The sequence below is a fragment of the Neophocaena asiaeorientalis genome, unplaced genomic scaffold (genome assembly GCF_003031525.2).
Source record: "Neophocaena asiaeorientalis asiaeorientalis breed wild unplaced genomic scaffold, Neophocaena_asiaeorientalis_V1.1 scaffold363, whole genome shotgun sequence".
Taxonomy (NCBI): domain Eukaryota; kingdom Metazoa; phylum Chordata; class Mammalia; order Artiodactyla; family Phocoenidae; genus Neophocaena; species Neophocaena asiaeorientalis.
Genome location: NW_020172006.1, coordinates 864,056 through 883,111, shown reverse-complemented (window position 1 = coordinate 883,111; position 19,056 = coordinate 864,056). Strand labels below are relative to the sequence as shown.

Below are 19,056 nucleotides of genomic sequence, written 5' to 3'. Positions count from 1 at the left end.
GGTTTTGTTTTGTTTTGTTGTTATTTTTCTTTCTCATTTCTTTTAGTTAAAAGTATATCCTGAGGGAGCCTAATGGTTATTTTCCTCAGGTTTTATTCTTATATTCACAGTAATTCAACTTTGCCATTTAATACTAATACTAAATTTTTAACAATTTATTGAGCATCTACTACATTCCACATACTGTTTAAATGCTTCATACATTTTTATCACTGATCTGCAAACAACCCTGGAAGGAGGTATTATTCCCTGCTTACGGATGAGGAACTGAGGCTCAGAGAGGCTAAGTACCTCTCTAAGCAGCAAATCTGGGATTCAAAGCCAGACAGACATCTTTGGTTTTAAAGCCTGTGGACTTTTCCCTGTGTCTTATTCCGTGCTTAATTTGATCTGCAGCCTGAAGGAGGGGATGGGCTGAGCTAGGCTGCATGATTACTCTAGCCCTGATACAAGTTCAAGGGGGTTGTGATAGCTTTGGGCAGCATGCCATGCCGTCGGGTTGTTTTCCAGTAATGGGAATACATTTACATCAGTACATCCATACTCTCCCGTGGTTCTTTTCACTCTATAGCACGTCCTTGGTGAGGTTTAGGGGGGTATTTATTGAGATACAGGGATCAGCCAAATAACTGGCTTTTGTGATGACCATTGTATTCTCTCTTAATTCTTTTTATTTTCACAGGGCATTTGGAGAATTTTTTAAAAGATCTGTGTAATTGATGTGCTAACCAATGCCTGACTCTGTGTTTACATCTAAAAAAGGCACATCCCTGACCTTACTTTTAAAGGTGCAATACTATGACTATTTGAAATTCAGCTCATCAGAGAGACTTGTGGGCTAGGTGTTATTACAAATCACACAGGACATATTAAAGTGCCCTGAAATCTGAAGCCCCTTTCACGTTAAAAAAAAATACTAAACATTTTTGGAAGCCTAATGTTAAGATATTTTTCTGGGTAGTTGGAGAATTGTGTTATTTAAGAAATATGTTTGGCTGTGAATAACAGAGATTGCCCCAAATGTATCTTAAATGTTAATTACAGTTTTTTTTTTTTCCTCAATGTAAAAGAAGTCTGGAGGTAAGCAGTCTGGTATAGTAGTTCCACATTATTCTTGGTGATCTAGGCTCCTTCCATTTTTCTGTTCTTCCATTTTCAGTTGTCCAAAATTATTGCTAGAGCTCCAGTCATCAGGTCCAGGTTCTAGGCAGGAAGTTAGAGGATATTTGGAATAAAATCAATATTCTATTAGTAAGGAAAAAGGGAACAATGGATACTGGGTAGGCAAATAGCACACTCTGCCATAGAGATACATACAGAAGATTGGAAGGTATGTTTATCTTGTGTTTTTAATTTCTGATTTTCCCTCTGTTACAAAATTAATATACATAGAAAACTTTTAAAAGTAGAAAGAGGAAATTTCATATGTAACACCCAGAGTCTTAATAGCCAATGTAATTGACTTAATATTTTGGTGTGTTTCCTCCTCCCTTTTAATTTAATTTCATTTTTTTTGCGGTACGCGGGCCTCTCACTGTTGTGGCCTCTCCTGTTGCGGAGCACAGGCTCCGGACGCGCAGGCTCAGCGGCCATGGCCCACGGGCCTAGCCGCTCTGCGGTATGTGGGATCTTCCTGGACCGGGGCACGAACCTGCATCCCCTGCATCGGCAGGCAAACTCTCAACCACTGCGTCACCAGGGAAGCCCTCCTTCTCCCTTTTTAAAAGCTTGGGTTTGGGATTTTGCTGTCATTTTATTTTTTAACATTTTATTTCATCAACAAACATTTGATGATAGATAGCTGCTGTCATATTGTCTATACATTTTAGAGTCTGCTTTTTTCACTTATAACAAAATGCTTATGATGCAATGTTAAAAATCTTTTATAAAGATAATTTTTAACTATTGTGTAATACTCCATCAAGTAGATGAAACACAAATTATTTAATCATTCTCCTGGTTTTGGACATTTAGGTTGTTACTGATTATTTGCTACTGTAAATGATTCTCTGCCATTTGATTTTGAGATGTGGAATTACTCAACATTCATAAGACTCATATCTAGTACCAAATTATTATTCCAAGGGATTGTGCCAGTATATACTTTAGTAGGCATTGTACCAGAAGTTCCTATTTGTTAGTATTCTCGGCAGCAGACATTATTTTAAAAAACCTTTCTTTGGTAATTGGAGGGGTAATTGGGGTAATTTGGAGTGAAGTAATGTATCTCTTTGAATTTGCATTTCTTTGTTAGAAAATTGTAGTCATTTAACAGGAATTTGGGGGGTTAGAAGTAGAGGCACCAAATTCTGGCCAAGCTCAACCTTTTATACCTCCAAGTTTACTTAACCCACTTATTTATCAGACATTGCAGTTTTGGTTCTTATTTTCAATGCTGCTAAAACCTGTCCAACAATGCCTGCATTGTTCTCAGATCATACCTTCAGACACTATGCCTACCTCCGAGACAGTCTTTCTCATCTTGTTCCTGCCTTGAGGGTATGTTGAAAACATCTCTCGTTCTTGGTTTTGGATTTTTGATTTTTAGTCCCGTATGGTTGTTAAGTAGCAGAAAGCAGACTGTATATTCTCTGAAAACACATTCATTAATTATCTTTCTCTCTTGGGCTTTCTTCTATTGTTTTGTACTTTTCTCTGAATCTTTTTTTGTTTTTTAATAAATTTATTTATTTTTGGCTGCTTTGGGTCTTTGTTGCTCTGCGTGGGCTTTCTCTAGTTGCAGAGAGCGGGGCTACTCTTCGTTGTGGTGTGCGGGCTTATTATTGTGGTGGCTTCTTTTGTTGCAGAGCACAGGCTCTAGGCACATGGGCTTCAGTAGTTGTGGCACACGGGCTCAGTAGTTGTGGCTTGCAGGCTCTAGAGCACAGGCTCAGTAGTCATGGTGCGCAGGCTTAATTCCTTTGCGGCATGTGGGATCCTCCTGGACCAGGGCTTAAACCCGTCTCCCCTGCATTGGCAGGTGGATTCTTAACAACTGTGCCACTAGGGAAGTCCCTGCTCTGAATCTTTTAAGAAGATTCATTTTTTAAATGTCCCTGGGTCTAGGGGCAGGACAGGAATAAAGACACAGACGTAGAGAATGGACTTGAGGACATGGGGAGGGGGAAGGGTAAGCTGGGACGAAGTGAGACAGTGTCATGGACATATATACACTACCATGTAAAATAAATAGCTAGTGGGAAGCAACCACATAGCACAGGGAGATCAGTTTGGTGCTTTGTGACCACCTAGACGGGTGGGATAGGGAGGGTGAGATAAGGAGGGTGGGAGGGAGATGCAAGAGGGAGGAGATTTGGGGATATATTTATATGTATAGCTGATTCACTTTGTTATAAAGCAGAAACTAGCATACCATTGTAAAGCAATTATACTCCAATAAAGATGTTAAAAAAAATGTCCCTGGGTTATTGATCATGTTATATTAGGCAAGAAGAAGAAATCTGGAACAACATATTTTAAATCAAGGTTAAGATTGTGTTATATCTTAATAATTACATAAAGCTATGATTCTCAGCAAGTTTTTTTTTTGGTTGCGGGTCTTAGTTGCAGCAGACAGACTTCCTAGTTGCGGCACGCGTGTGGGATCTAGTTCCCTGACCAGGGATCGAACCTGGGGCCCCTGCATTGGGAGCGCAGAGTGTTATCCACTGCGCCAGCAGGGAACTCCCAAGTTTATTTTTTAATAATAAACTCTTTATTATTTTTAAACTGAGAGATATAGAAAGAAAAAAATTTTAATGAACCATAATGATAATAATAGCAAACACTTACTGAATGCTGTGTGCAGGCACTTTTCTAAGCTCTTTATTTGTATATACTCATCCCTGCTTAGTTAACTTTAAATGACTTTATTTAGAATAATATATGTACATGGTTAGAAAATTTAAACTATATAGAAGATACAAAGTTAAAAGTAAAATCCTTTTTGCTCTCCCTTCCTCATCCCTTTCTTGAAAGGTAGCCACTTTTAACAGTAAGAACAAGGATTATAATTATCATCATAAAAAACATTTTTACAACATGCTATATAAACTTATTTGGGAATAAATCATCACTCTTCTATGAAGTGAATGATCAAATAAAGGTTAAAAATAAATGTGACTACAGATTAATTTTTAGTCCTATTTCTGTGGTTAGCCCATTTATTTCAGTTAGCAATAGAAAATAATGTTATACCATTCTCTTTTCTTTTTCTCCTTGCAGCTGTGGCTGTATTTGGTAGACCATGTTCGTTTTCTCTCTCTCTTTCCCTTTCTCCCACTTAAGCTGAGGAAGGAGAAGAAGGTTGTTTACAGAATTATCTAGCTTTTTTTTTTTTTTCCATTTCTTTGTTTGGTTCACATTTTTTTCCTGGTTTCTTCGTGTTACTAAAAACTGAGCCACAGAAGTTGGTTTTTTTTAAGCCAGAGAATTTGATGGTGCTGTAACCCCACTGTGTTTGCTTAGTTACCAGGTAGAAAACTAGTGTCATCAGCTCTTTCTCCCAATATCATGCCTCATGAGGATCCTTCCCATCAGTTCCTGCAGCAGAGCCTTGAAAGGGTATACAGTCTTCAACACCTGGACCCTCAAGGAACTCAGGAGCTGCTAGAGTTCACCATCAGGTGAGGTGATTGATCATCCCTTTCCTTTGACACAGTTAACGTTGTTATGCTTGGCTTGATCCTTTTGATTTCTAATGTTGGTTATAGGCTAGTTTTTCTGACTGTGTTGACAGGATTTTCTGATGTTTTTATTTGGATTAGATTGTGGTTTAAGCATATTACAAAGAAAAGCTTTGTGTTCGTGACAAGATTGATGATTAGTACAAAACTAGAAAGAGTTACAAAGAACCTGTTTTCAATTTTTCTTACCTTATATTAGGGTAACAGAAAATGTAACTAACAGAGGCTTAAACAGGATAAAAGGTTAATTGTTTCTCATAGGCGGACAGAGCTGAGATGGCTGATGACCTAGACTCATTCTTTCTTATTTCTCCATCTTTTGCATCAAGTGGCCTTTGGCTGAAGATCCAAACTTTAACCATCCCCTTTGTAATCCAGCCTCTAGGAAAAAGGAAAGAGCAGAAGGGCATCATTTCTATAACCACTCCCTTTTAAAGACACTTCCCCAAAGTTGCATGTTCTAATTTTACTTGTGTCCCATTTACTAAAACTTAAGTCACATGGCTATATCTAGCTGTAAGGAGCTAGGAAAGGTAGTCTTTGTTCTGGGTGAGCAGTGCTTAGTTAACACTTAGTGACTCTGTTACTAAGGAAGAAAGGAAGGATATCGAGAACAATCAGCAGAGTCTGCCAGGCCCTATTAGTATGTCCTGAATGATTTGAAAAGAAATGAAACCCATTTGCCTTTATTTTTTTTAATTTTTAAAATGAATTTATTTATTTATTTTTGGCTGCGTTGGGTCTTAGTTGCTGCACGCGGGCTTTATCTGGTTGTGGCGAGCAGGGGCTACTCTTCGTTGCGGAGCACGGGCTCTAGGCGTGCGGGCTTCAGTAGTTGTGGTACATGGACTTTGTTGCTCTGCAGCATGTGGGATCTTTCCGGACCAGGGCTCGAACCCGTGTCCCCTGCCTTGGCAGGAGGATTCTTGACCACTGCGCCACCAGGGAAGCCCCCCATTTGCCTTTAGCAAAGACAATATCTGTCTGCTTTTGTAAATAAGGTTTGATTGAAGCACAGCCACACTCATTTGTTTAGGTACTGTCTATGGCTGCTTTCATTGCTGCAGTGGTAGATTGAGTAGCTACCACAGAGACTATATGGACTACAAAGCCTAAAATGTTTACTATGTGACCCTTTACAGAAGAAGTTTGCTGACCCTGAAGTGATGCCTGGATCACATTTTCTTTCTCATCTGCTCCCTCACCAACGTGATTAAATTTAGAAACTGCTACTGACGTTTTTGGCCCTGAGCCCAGGAAAAAAAAGCTCTACTTCCCCACTCAGCCACACCTAAATAAACATTTAGTTTTGTCCTTGACAGTTTTCTATCCAGTTGGCACTGAGAAGGTACAAAATGCACAAAAGCAAGCCAATTTGGTCATCACCTGCAGTGCTGGCTATTAGTAGGTACTCAGTAGACACCCAGGTTTGAGTCACTCTTATGATCTGGATTTTATGAGGTGATAGTCCTGTTGGGCTTCGGGCTGGTCAGACCGCAGTTCTAGTGCTGTGGTCAGTCCCGGGCACTATGTTTCTAGTTAAGTGCATTCTGAGAAAGGTGGCCAGGATGGTGAAAGATCCGAAAAGGAAAGCCGATGGTGCAGCAGTTACTGATGACCTACTGTGTTTTACAAATACTATTGCAGTTAGATGTTGTTAACCATTTTACAATGAAGAAATAGAAATTTGGGGAAATGAAGCAATTTGCTAGGAAGTAGCAGAACTGGGATTTAAATCTAGCTTTGTTTGACTCTAAAATTGTTGCTCTCTGATATGCAGCAGTGAAGGGGATTCTTTTATCAGTGGAGGTACGTCAGATGATCCCTGGGGTTCTTCAGAATTTACATTTTTCCGTAGTTGCTGAAAAGTGAAATGTTAGTCAGAATTTCATACAGAAGTTTCTCTGATTAGGACTCTGGCCGTTTACTTGTTAGTACTAGTATCAAACAAACTTCACCATCAAACACATTGTCCTTTGTTGTAATCTAAGCAGCCATGTCACCCAAATAAGATTTCACCTCACTGCTGTAGTTCAGTGAGGACCCTGGGGGGATGATTTTTTTGGTTTGTTTTCAGAACTTGACATAACTACTTTGTCTTCACCACTGTATTTTGGGTGCCTTATTTAGGAGCTTAGTAAATATTTGTTGAAAACTCTGGTTATGATGGCTTAACCAGGAGTGAAGACTTTTAATATTTTTATAGATGGCATTTTCTTTTGGTCATACCTCACCTTCAGTTGCATGGATTTAATCTTTTATAAGGCTCCACTATCCTTGATCATAGTAAGAGCTGCTGTCTATTAAGTGCCCACTCTTCTGTTTTATGTACATTAGTTCATTGAATTTGAAAACAATTCCATGAGAATTACCCAATTTTTACAAGGAGTGAGGGAGCTGGAGTTCATTAATTTGTTATATGGTTTTTTAGCGCCAAGCATTGTGCTAGGCAGAAGGGACACAATAGTAAACAAGACATAGTCTCTGCTGCAAGGGATCTTACAGCCTGGTTGGGGAAATAGCTAGGTAAACAGGCAATGCAGTATTGTGCTTTCCACACAATACATTAAGTACAGAGTTTTCTAGAAGACAGAAGGGGGCACCTAACCCTTCCTTTCATGGTTTAAGCAATGACCAGAAGAATGACTAGAAATTAGTCAAGTGAAGAAGGGAGAAGACTGTCAAAGACAAGGAACAGCAAAGGCCTGGACTAGAACATAGGTTTTTCCAGCCCTTCCATCTTGTCACACTGCTCTGTTTCTGCATAAACAGTCTGTATGACATGAAGGATCTGGTATAGTGAGATTTAAAATCCAAAGACTTGTTTCAAATCAAAGAGGAAATCAGAAAAATACCTGGAGAAAAAATGAAAACAAAAGTACAAAAATCCAAAACCTATGGGATGCAGCAAAAGCAGTTCTTAGAGGGAAGTTTATAGCGATACAAACTTACCTCAGGAATCAAGAAAAATCTCAAAACAACCTAACTTTACACCTAAAGCAACCATAGAAAGAAGAACAAACAAAACCCAGAGTTAGTAGAAGGAAAGAAATCATAAAGATCAGAGCAGAAATAAATGAAAAAGAGACTAAAAGAACGATAGAAAAGATTGATGAAACTAAAAGCTGATTCTTTAAAAAAAAATAAAATTGATAACCCTTTAGCCAGACTCATCAGGAAAAAACGGGAGAGGGCCCAAACCAATAAAATCAGAAATGAAAAGGAGAAGTTAACAACCAACACCACAGAAATACAAAAGATCATGAGAGACTACTACGAACCGCTGTACACCAACAAGATAGACAACCTAGAAGAAATGGACAAATTCTTAGAAAGGTACAATCTCCCAAGACTGAACCAGGAAGAAATAGAAAATATGAACAGACCAATTACCAGTACTGAAGTTGAATCACTAATTTAAATATTCCCAACAAACGAAAGTCCAGGACCAGATGGCTTCACAGGTGAATTCCATCAAACATTTGGAGAAGAGTTAGCACCTGTCCTTTTGAAACTATTCCAAAACATTTCAGAGGAAGGAACACTTCCAAACTCATTCTATGAGGCCACCATCACCCTGCTACCCAAACTAGAAAAGGTATCACAAAAAAATAAAATTACAGGCCAATATCACTGATGGATATAGATGCAAAAATCGTCAACAAAATACTAGCAAACTAAATCTAAAAATACATTAAAAGGATCATCCTTCATGATCAAGTGGGATTGATTCCAGGGATGCAAGGATTTTTCAATATCTGCAAATCAATCAATGTGATACACCACAATAACAAATTGAAGAATAAAAACCATATAATCATCTCAGTAGATAACAGAGAGCTTTTGATAGAATGGAACATCCACTTCTGATAAAAACACTACAGAAAGCAGGCATAGAGGGAATATACCTCAATATCATAAAGGCCGTATATGACAAACCTGCAGCCAACATCATACTCAGTGGTGAAAAGCTGAAAGCATTCCCTCTAAGATCAGGAAAAAGAGGATGCCCACTCTCACCATGGATCTTCCCGGACTGGGGCACGAACCCGTGTCCCCTGCATTGGCAGGCGGACTCTCAACCACTGCGCCACCAGGGAAGCCCCACTCTCACCACTTTTATTCAACATAGTTTGACATACGGATGGCGAACAGGCACATGAAAAGGTACTCAACATTACTAATTATTAGAGACTGCAAATCAAAACTACAGTGAGATACTATCACCTCACACTGGTCAGAATGGCCATCATCAAAAAGTCTACAAATACTAAATGATGGAGAGTGTATAGAGAAAAGGAACCCTCCTACAGTTTGTGGGAACGTAAATTGGTACAGCCACTGTGGAGAACGGTATAACCTCTAGTGTAATGTAAACATGAATTTTATATGCTGGGAAACCAAAAAACTTGCGTGCCTAGCTAGCTTTATTGTGATATTTGCTTTACTTGTGGTGGTCTGGAACTGAACCCACAATTTTCCGAAGTATGCCTATAATTGCAGTTCACATTGTAAGGATTAAATGAGCTCAAATAAGGAAACACCTAGCACACCTAGTACAGTGCGCATAGGAGGTGCTTTTTTGTACCTTTTTCATTAAAGAGTCCATAGTCTCCTGATGGATGTCTAAACTGAGGCTTCCTGAGGATCGTGGGCATAAAGAAATACAGAGAATAGGTGTCGCTGTTGCTGCTCATGTTGAGTCCACAACAGCAGCCAGACATGGGGCTGGAGGATGAGCAAACGATGCTGACTGGGTCCGGAGATCCCAAGGAGAAGGAGGAGGAGGAGGAGGAATTAGTGGATCCCCTAACAGCAGCGAGAGAGCAATGCGGGCAGCTGGAGAAATGTGTAAAGGCTTGGGAGCGGCTAGAGCTCTGTGATGAGCATGTATCCTCCAGGTCACTGACAGAGGAGGATTGCACAGAGGAGGTCTTTGACTTCTTGCATGCAAGGGACCACTGGGTGGCCCACAAACTCTTTAAAGCTTGGAAAAAGTGTGCCGATTCATTCACCCCAGCCTTCATCACCTGAGTGTCGGGATATTTCCTTATGGTTTTGAACATGCCATTTGTTTCTTATTTGTATAACTAAGTTCATGTGAACCTCAAGGATTTTGGCTTAGGCAGGTAGCTTCCGTGTAATTATCAGTGATTCCATCTTAATAAAGTCCAGTGGTCAGCAAAAAAAATAAAAAAAGAGATACAGAGAGGAAACACTGGGACACAGAGCTTTTTGAGCAGGGCTGCCAAGTTTCTATTTTTGTTTGTATAATAGTTCAGATTTCCCATGGCTAGTTTGGTTGCATCTTGTTTTGTGGAATTCAGAACAAATGCTACAGGGCAAGGGTGATAGAATGACTTAACACATGGGGGCAGTCAGCTAATGTATAGTCAGCTGGTCAGTGTTCTCTATAATGTAGCAGAAGGCAGAATCTTTCTGGAGATGAAATGGTTCAGACGTAGAATGATTCAGGGCCACCTTTTGCAAGAGAGACGTCAGAGATGCGAAAGGGAGAGACCAGCTGGCCGCCAAAATAGGATTTTACAGTTATGGTTAGCTAGTGCAGGGTCTTGCCTTTTATTGTGCTTGATTGCCACACATGAGCAGGCTCTCCGGGATTAGCTCAAATCACCAAAACTCAAAAGAGTCGGTATATAAGCCACAGACCCTAATTTCTTCAGTCACTTTGGAAATAATTCATTGTTGCCCCTTTCCAGGGCATCTCCTTTCTTGTATCAAGGTTCTCAGGAGGCAGCATTAGCTCTCAGAAAGTTGCCTGAAATAAGAGGGAGGGGCTTAGTCCAATGGACAATTTTGTACAGGCTGCTCTGAAACCTGATAGAGTATCCCAGCCCTGAAACAGTTAACTTCCCTCATGAGCCAGATCTTTAGGTTTCCCACAGTTATCATTTCTACGTGAAATTTTGATACGACATTAAAAAACCAAGCAGCGTTCTACGAATTTTTTCTGAGATTGTTAGCTTGCTTGCTCGCACTGTCTCTCATTCTCCCTCTCTCTCCTCCCCAAAAAAGAAGAAAGAAAAGAAAAACATTACTTTCTGTAGATGTGTAGCGTATTTCCAAAAGAATTTAAAAGAAACTGGTATGGTAGTTGCCTCTGGAAAAGGCTACTGGTTAGCAGCACATAGGTATAGGAAAGTGGACTAATTTAATTGTCTATCCTTTAGTATCTTTTGAATTCTGTTCCTTATTGGTGTAATTCTATAGCGAGGTATGTATAACCTATTAAAAAAATTAAATGCTTCAAATCAGTAGTCCCAGCCCTGAACACAACTATTTTATGTGTGTGTACCACTTTCTGTTCTCTTGTCCACAGGCAGATGTATTTAATATGGTTGCAATCACTTTGTCTATACCTATATCCAGTTAGCATGCTTTAATTGTGAGTATCAGAAAACCTTATCTCAAATTAACTTATAATGGCTATTTATTTCTTCATATGAACAGAAATCAGAGGCATTTCTTAGTATGGTATGGTTAAGTAGTTCATTTATATCATTAAGGACCCAGTTTCTCTCTCTCTGGATTTTTCTTGTCCTCAACATTTGCTTTATCCCAAGGCTTTTTTTCTTTTAGAGTTACAGTATGACTGCCAGTGGTAATCAGGACTATAAAACATTCTTGTTCAGTCTAGTGAGAGATAGAGACAGAGAGAGAGAAAGAGAAAATGAGTGATTCATAGACCACCATCAGACCTGCTTCAAGCATTGAATATAAGTCCTTCCATTAGGACTCATAAGGCCAACCTAGGTGACCTAACCAGGAAGATGATGTGTGCTAATTAGCTTAGTCCAGTTGGACTCTACCTGGAACTAGGTTTGGGGCACCTTCTCTTGAACTAAATCAGGGTTCACTTAGTAAGGAAAAAGTGGAAAATTACTAACTAGGTAGGCAGCCAATGGAGCCCACTATGATACCTTAAAATTTTTTTTTCTGATGATATAAAACATACTTACCGATTGTATAAAACACTTGGAAAATAAAGCATAGTTAGGAGGCACTAAGAAACACCCTAATACCTCTATCTAGAAAACAGGTTGCTCTGTGTTTTCATATTTCATATATGTGTGTATATATATATGTATATATATATATATGGTTTTTACATAGTTGAGATCATATACCTTATTACCATATTATATTTAATGGTTGTAGAATATTCCATTGACTGTATGTAAGTAATTTATTTAATAATTCCTCTACCATTGGATATTTAAGTAGTTACTGGGTTTTACTATAACATAACAATGAATATTGCGGGGCATAAAGTATTTCATTTCTGTTGAATGTTTCCCTTAGAATTACTTCGTAGCATAAAGCTACTGATCAAAACTTTTGACTATATGTGTGACTTTTATAACGTAGTACAGTTCTGTTTTCCAGAAGAATTATAGCAGCTTAAACTGCTATCAAAGTGTAAGTGAAACAGTTTCATTATAACCACTTCAGCATTGAGTGCTGTCATTAAAAATTTTTTTACCAATTTACTAGGTATAAAATGGTAAAAAGCTTTTGACATGATCTTTAACTGGTGTTATTCTTATTCTGTGTTTGGCTTGGGTTTTTATTTACTACAGGGATCTGCAAAGACTTGGAGAACTTCAGTCTGAATTGGCAGGAGTAGCTGACTTCTCTGCTACCTATCTGAGGTGTCAGCTTCTTCTCATCAAGGTTGGTTTGAATCCATTTTGTTCATGAGTGTGTTGCTAAGAATGCAGTTTAATGGACCCAGCAGTGTTTGAGGCTATAAGTAGAAAAATAACTGGTTTTATGCAACTGCTTAGCAATGGGGAAATTATGTACTCTGTAGTATAATTATATTTGCCTCTAATTAAAGAATTGTTAACTCATATAGGAATTTGAATTTTTTAATTTGAGAGAATTCCTTTATAATATAATTAGAGCAGGTTGGATAACCATTTGCATTAGAATCCCAAGGATTTTAATTGTTTTTTAACAATTTGATTAGCAAGGATCTTATATAAACATTTGTATTTTATATATTTATATATTTCTAAATGCTAATTTCATTTGGTCAAAGTCAAATTAGTCAAAGGTTGATTTCATTGCTTTTAAGAGCTAATGACTTGCTGTCATTTCATACTAGGTAGTTAGAGTACATATATATACACACACAAAATTGGTACCCAAAAGCTGTTTCAGTTCCCTGAGTTGAAAACCAGTTAAACTAGCTCAATAGCTGTCAGCTTCTGCAGCAGAGTTCTGCTATAAATTTTGGCTTAGAATTTAGAACAGCCCTTCTAACTTGATAAGACTTAACTTGGCTTTAGTTCTAAATGTGGTTAGTCTTCAAAGTTATTAATGATATTTGACCAAAGTCAGAATAAATGGAGGTGTCAGAAATTATTTGCCACTGTAAGATATGTGAGCTTAGGGTTTTGTAGGTGTGTGTAGCATGTGAAGATAAGTGTGTACACTGAAGTAGTTTGGGATTTAAACAGTCCTTATTTGGCTAGATAGATTCTTTCAAATATATATGCCTGTGTAACCACCACCACGGTTAAGATATAGAAGATTTCCATTACCCCCAAAAGTTCCTTCATGTCCCTTTGCACAGTTATTTGGCTTTTCCAAGCTTCTATGAAACAAAGCTAATAATAACTCTACCCAGGTAAGGATTGGTAGCAAGCAGTGCATGTGAAAACCCTTGGTCTAGTGTCTGGTACATAGTGAGTGCCATGTCAGTGTTGGTCTTCTTCCTTCTTCCTTGGCTTGTTGTCTTCTAGATAGCAATACAAGAAGGCCTTTGAAAAGAATCCACTTTTCTTTAGTAGGAAAAGAGAAGAAATTACTCCTAAAAAGAACACAGAACTATGTTTTTTATTCAGCGTCATGTAGGAGAAGTGTAGGTAAGGGACCCAGACTTAGAACCCAAGGCAGGCAAGTGTTTGATAATAGGGGAGGAGCTAAATAAATCGTGGCACGTCTACTCAACAGTATATTCTGTAGCAATAATGATCTTTATGAAGAATTATATAAGAACATGACCAAATGTGACATAATATTATGTACCCAAAGAAGCACACAAAATTACTTCTGCTTTCTGACTACAACTATATAAAAAAACATGCATATAGGAGGTGATTGGAAGCAAATATTCAAAAACAATAACTCTTTTTTTTTTTTTTTTTAACAATAACTCTTAATGGTAGTATGATTTAGGTTATTAAACAATTTCTATATCTATAGTCTAGACCTGCCACTGTCAAATACAGTAGTCACTAGGTATGTGTGACCATTGAGCACTTTAAATGTTCATGTTGAGGACTTCCCTGGTGGTGCAGTGGTTAAGAATCCGCCTGCCAATGCAGGGACACAGGTTCGATCCCTGGTCTGGGAAGATCCCACGTGCCGCGGAGCAACTAAGCCCATGCACCACAACTACTGAGCCTGCGCTCTAGAGCGCACGAGCCACAACTACTGAGCCCAAATGGCACAACTACTGAATCCCACCCGCCTAGAGCCCGTGCTTCGCAACAAGAGAAGCCACCGCAGTGAGAAGCCCATGCACCGCAAGGAAGAGTAGCCCCGCTCGCCGCAACTAGAGAAAGCCCGTGCCCATCAACGAAGACCCAATGCAGCCACAGATAAATAAATAAATAAATTTATAAAAATAAGTAAATAAATGTTCATATTGAGATGTACTGTAAGTGTAAAATACACACTGTATTTCTTAGACTTAGTATGAAAAAAATGTAAACTATCTCATTAATAATTTAAAAAATATTGATTGCATAGTGAAATAATATCTATACTGGGTTAAATAAACTATATTAAAATTAATTTCACCTGTTTCTTTTTACTTTTAAAGATGTGGCTACTATAAAGTGTAAAATTACATACACGGCTTGTGTTATATTTATGTTGTATAGTGTTAGTCTAGGTTTTCTGTAATGTCATTATGTCTGTAATCAAGAAGGGCTGTGAAAATAAGAGACTATAGCAGAGGTTTAGATGAGATGGCCGTATGGATGGATAGGCGAGGAGGGAGATGGAAGGTAAAATCCATGGCTCTAAGTGATAGTTTTGAATGTGCAGAGATTGAGAGAGGGAGGAATCTAGGAAAGCTTCTTGATTTCTTGTTTGAGTATGTTGGTAAGGTGATGGGGCTGTTCAAAGGATAGAGAGCATGGAGCAAAGAAAAAGGAACTAAGTCAGGGAAGAAGGGTCTAGGCAGTCTGGTTAGTCCAGTGACTCTGGGATCAAGGAGGTCCCAGAGCCTCAGAAGCCTGGCTTGCCTGGGCATTCTTGGTGAGGCCTTCATGGCTCCTGCACTCTGCTTGCAAGCTCTGGTCTGGAACATAGGGTCTTTGGGCCAAGAATTGAATGGGGAGGAGTTCATTTGGCCCAAATCATTGGTCTCCTCTCTGTCCATAATAGGTAGGACTTACTGGCCTAAAAGAATAAGAATGAGAGGAAGTCTTGATCATGGTAAATTTTCAAAGCAAAACAGACACTTAAGTCTCAAATTATATGGCAGTCTTTTTGACCTGTGTGTTCTGTCCTCTCCTGATTTGTTAGGCCTTGCAGGAAAAGCTGTGGAATGTGGCTGCCCCTTTGTATTTGAAGCAGAGTGATTTGGCCTCAGCAGCAGCAAAACAGGTAAGCTTATTGAGACCTTCTCCTCAGGTGGATCTCTGTCCAGATCTCTGTCCAGAAATTGCATTGTCTAAGAGTCAGAGGCGTTCACAAGGCTCTGCTGTGGCCTCCCCATTTTCAGCCTGTGTCAGAAGTTAGTGATACGAGAAGCAGCATAATTAGGGGACACAGCACTGGCTTTAGAGTCTGGGGACTTGGGTTCTGTTCCCATGTCTGCCTCTAATTTGTTGGGTGGTGTTGAGCAGGTTACTTAACCTCCCTGATTTCTAAGATTTCTTTTGTGTTCTAAAATATTATTAGTTTGTATTTCAGATATACTAAAATCCAATAAATACTATCATGAATCTTTCGTCTGAAAATGTAGCTGAACTCATTTTGAGGTGGTTATATTTTTAGCCTGTACCATCTCTCTTTCTCTCTCTTTTCTTTAACCATCTCTTGAATATTTAAAGGTCTGTGTTTTCCTCCTCAGTTCATTAAGTAGCATTTAATTTTACTTGCCTTAAGTTTATTTCTTTCTAGTTTTGAGCAGTTTCCCTTCATTCTTGGGTATTGGGATTTGGAGAACTCTTCTGGGTCATGTCTTCCCAATAGTAAGTCTGTATATGACTAATTACAACCCAGTAGGAAGATAATGATGGTGACTATGATTGTTACATTACAGTTCACTAAATGATTTCAGGTGTATTTTAATTAGCCCTCGTAATAATCCCATTAGGTTGGAATAAGTATTAAGTCCATTTTACAGATGAAACAACGCTCAGCAAGGTTATATTCGTAGAGCTATAGGTAGTAAGTCAGGAACTTGAGCTCAGGTACTCTGATACCCAGAGTCTGTTTTCTTTCCACTACTCTGCTTCATCTCTCATCTAATCTAGACTCCCTCTCAGACCTGCCATGTGGCTTATTGTAGGGGAGTAGAACTTAATGACAACAGAACACCAATAGGCCATGTTGGGAGGGATGGGACAGGGAGCAGTAGTCTGGAAGAAAGAGAAAGGAATTACCATTGCTATGTGACAGTTACTGTGCTAAGCACCTTCCATACCCCATTTAATCCTTTAAATTTTATGATGTTCGTGCTGTTTCTTCTGCATTTACAGATAGGGAAACTGAGGCACCATGTAATTAGGAAACTTATGTTACTGTCAGTTGTAGAAGACAGCTGACAGGGCTCTGACTCCAAAGCCTTCAATGGGAGGCAAGCATCATTGCCTGCCATCATTGCTTGCCTCCCATTGAAGAAAGGGAAGGGAAAGAGAAGCATCATTGGGGGGGAGTCGCTGACTTGGATAGAACAGAGCGAGAACTTAAGATGCACTGGACTTGAGCTGAGGTCACTGACATTGTTTTCTGCACTGATTCCCTCCCTAAAATCTCTCTGAGAGACCAGGCCCATAGAACAGTCTGGATGGCTAACAGGTGGTCAGTGGTTCCTAATACTAAATTCTTGAGGACTTTTCCTGAGGATTACGTTTCCATACGTATTCATTTGCCACCACATCACAGTGAATTTGCTTTAGTTACAAGCAGTGCCTTACAGTTTTATCAGTGTTTAAACTTTCATATCTTTATATCATCAACTAAGATGATATTACCAGATGGAAGTTTGTTTTTTTAATTGACAAAATAATTTATTCTCTCAACATGTATATTAATTTCTCTCAAATTACACTAGTTTCTCTCAACATAGGCACTTAAAAATCTCAGTTCAGAATTAAAACATAGGCATTAAAAAAAGCACTCTGTGCAGATCTGGTTTCACTTAGAATCCTGTGCTGCTCTTTGCTCTTAAGTAAGACTATAATCTGCTTATTACTTACCTTTTCCTTATAGATCATGGAAGAAACCTACAAAATGGAGTTCATGTATAGTGGCGTGGAGAACAAGCAGGTGGTGATTATCCATCACATGAGGCTGCAGGCCAAAGCCTTGCAACTTATAGTAACAGCACGGACTGCTCGAGGGTAAGATGTGTGGTTGGTGAAAAAGGGTGGCTGAGTCCTTTTAAAGACACTTACAGCTGCATTCAGAGATCTCACCAAGGTTAATGATGCGTGAAATAATATTTAGGAAAGACTACCTACAAGCTCTTCATTTTTTCAGCTATTCCAAGTTACATTCTTGGATCAGATTAGATCCCTGGAAAAACCCTATGGTGGCTCTCCATTGCCTACAACACAACATAGGGCTTCATCTGGCAACAAGGCATTCTGTATAGTCCTTGATAGATTTCTTTAAGAATATAGTGCCAGAACCACTTTTTTTCTCTTCTGACGGGACTAGTGCTCTACCTTAGGCAGTAAAGACAAATTATGAGAATGTATGGTGCTGTGAGACTACTTTGTTCAAATCCTGACTCTCTACTTGTTGTTTGATTACAGACAGGTTTTTTTAGCCTCTCTGTGCCTTGTTTTCCTGTTTGTAAAATGAGAACCATGACAGCATCTATCTCATGGGGTTTCTATGAAAAATGAATGGGATAATACATGTAAAAGCACTTAGCGTGGTACTTAGTACATAGTAAGAGCTCATTATAATTGTAGCTGTTAGACTTTCCGATAATGAGAATTGCTATATTTCATTGATTCTAAAATGCACATTTAGAAATTTTACTTCTCTGAAATCAGATATTTTGATGGTGTGCCGTAGTTTGAAAGTGTTTTTGTTTCTTGGTGTTTCATAAAATAAAGGTGCATCTTAAGAATAATGGCACCACGGATTTAATGTAATATAGCACTTAGGAAACTCGTTATCAGACAGGAGACACATTTGATGCTCAGTCCACCAGTTGTGTCAGCCTAAAAATAGTGTAGAGAAATAAATATGAGTGTTTAAGTAAGCACTGAAAAATACATTAAAAGGAACATTGTATTATTTTATTTCTTTGCTTATCTTGATAGTGACCTGATAAACTCAGGTAGTGATTTAATCTTAGAGATAGCCATACATTCATTTAAAAAATGTTTAATTCTTGCTATGTGCCAGTCACAGCTGAGAAAAGATAGGTGCTTGTGCTGGCATCTACATTTTTTTTTTTTTTTTTTTTTTTTTTTTTTTTTTTTTTTTTTTTTTTGCGGTACGTGGGCCTCTCACTGTTGGGGCCTCTCCCGTTGCGGAGCACAGGCTCCAGACTCACAGGCTCAGCGGCCATGGCTCACGGGCCCAGCCGCTCCGCGGCATGTGGGATCTTCCCGGACCGGGGCATGAACCCGTGTCCCCTGCGTTGGCAGGCGGACTCTCAACCACTGTGCCACCAGGGAAGCCCTACGCATTTTTATTTAAAGAAAATAAATATCTTTTTCAGTTTATGTATGATTACTGTAAAACTTTAAATATTGCAGATTAAGTGAACATTCTGTTCTCTGGTAATCTACCCCTTGTAAAACAAATGACTAAAAGTGTAGATTATAAATGCGTGTATTAGCGTAAATCGAATCATAATATACTTGGCTGTTCTGCCATATTTTCATTTCATCCAACAATATAATATTTCGTATTTCCATGTCATTGTATAAAGATTCCAATATATTTGGTGTTTACTCATGCTATATTATTTTATATTTTCCATTTGTATGCATACCTGCTTCTTTTTCTTTTTCCTTGATTTTTGCTGGAAATTTTTTATTGTTTTGTTTCTTTCTTCTTCCAGGGGTTTGAAAGTTCTGTACCCTAATTTTAACCTATTCAAGTGAGAGGCAGTAGAACATAATGATTAAGAGGGCTG

The 19,056-nt window shown here is 38.7% G+C and overlaps 1 protein-coding gene and 1 pseudogene across 1 annotated transcript in view; both read left to right on the top strand.

Moving 5' to 3' along the window:
* INTS4 (integrator complex subunit 4) overlaps positions 1-19,056 on the top strand; it is a 106,182-nt gene that overhangs the window by 71,319 nt on the left and 15,807 nt on the right. The window contains exons 14-18 of the mRNA XM_024749408.1: positions 2,366-2,499; positions 4,468-4,625; positions 12,287-12,380; positions 15,252-15,332; positions 17,166-17,296. Of these exons, the coding sequence (XP_024605176.1) occupies positions 2,366-2,499; positions 4,468-4,625; positions 12,287-12,380; positions 15,252-15,332; positions 17,166-17,296 (598 nt within the window). The remainder of the gene's footprint in view (positions 1-2,365; positions 2,500-4,467; positions 4,626-12,286; positions 12,381-15,251; positions 15,333-17,165; positions 17,297-19,056) is intronic.
* Positions 9,408-10,012, top strand: LOC112402493 (cytochrome b-c1 complex subunit 6, mitochondrial pseudogene; annotated as a pseudogene).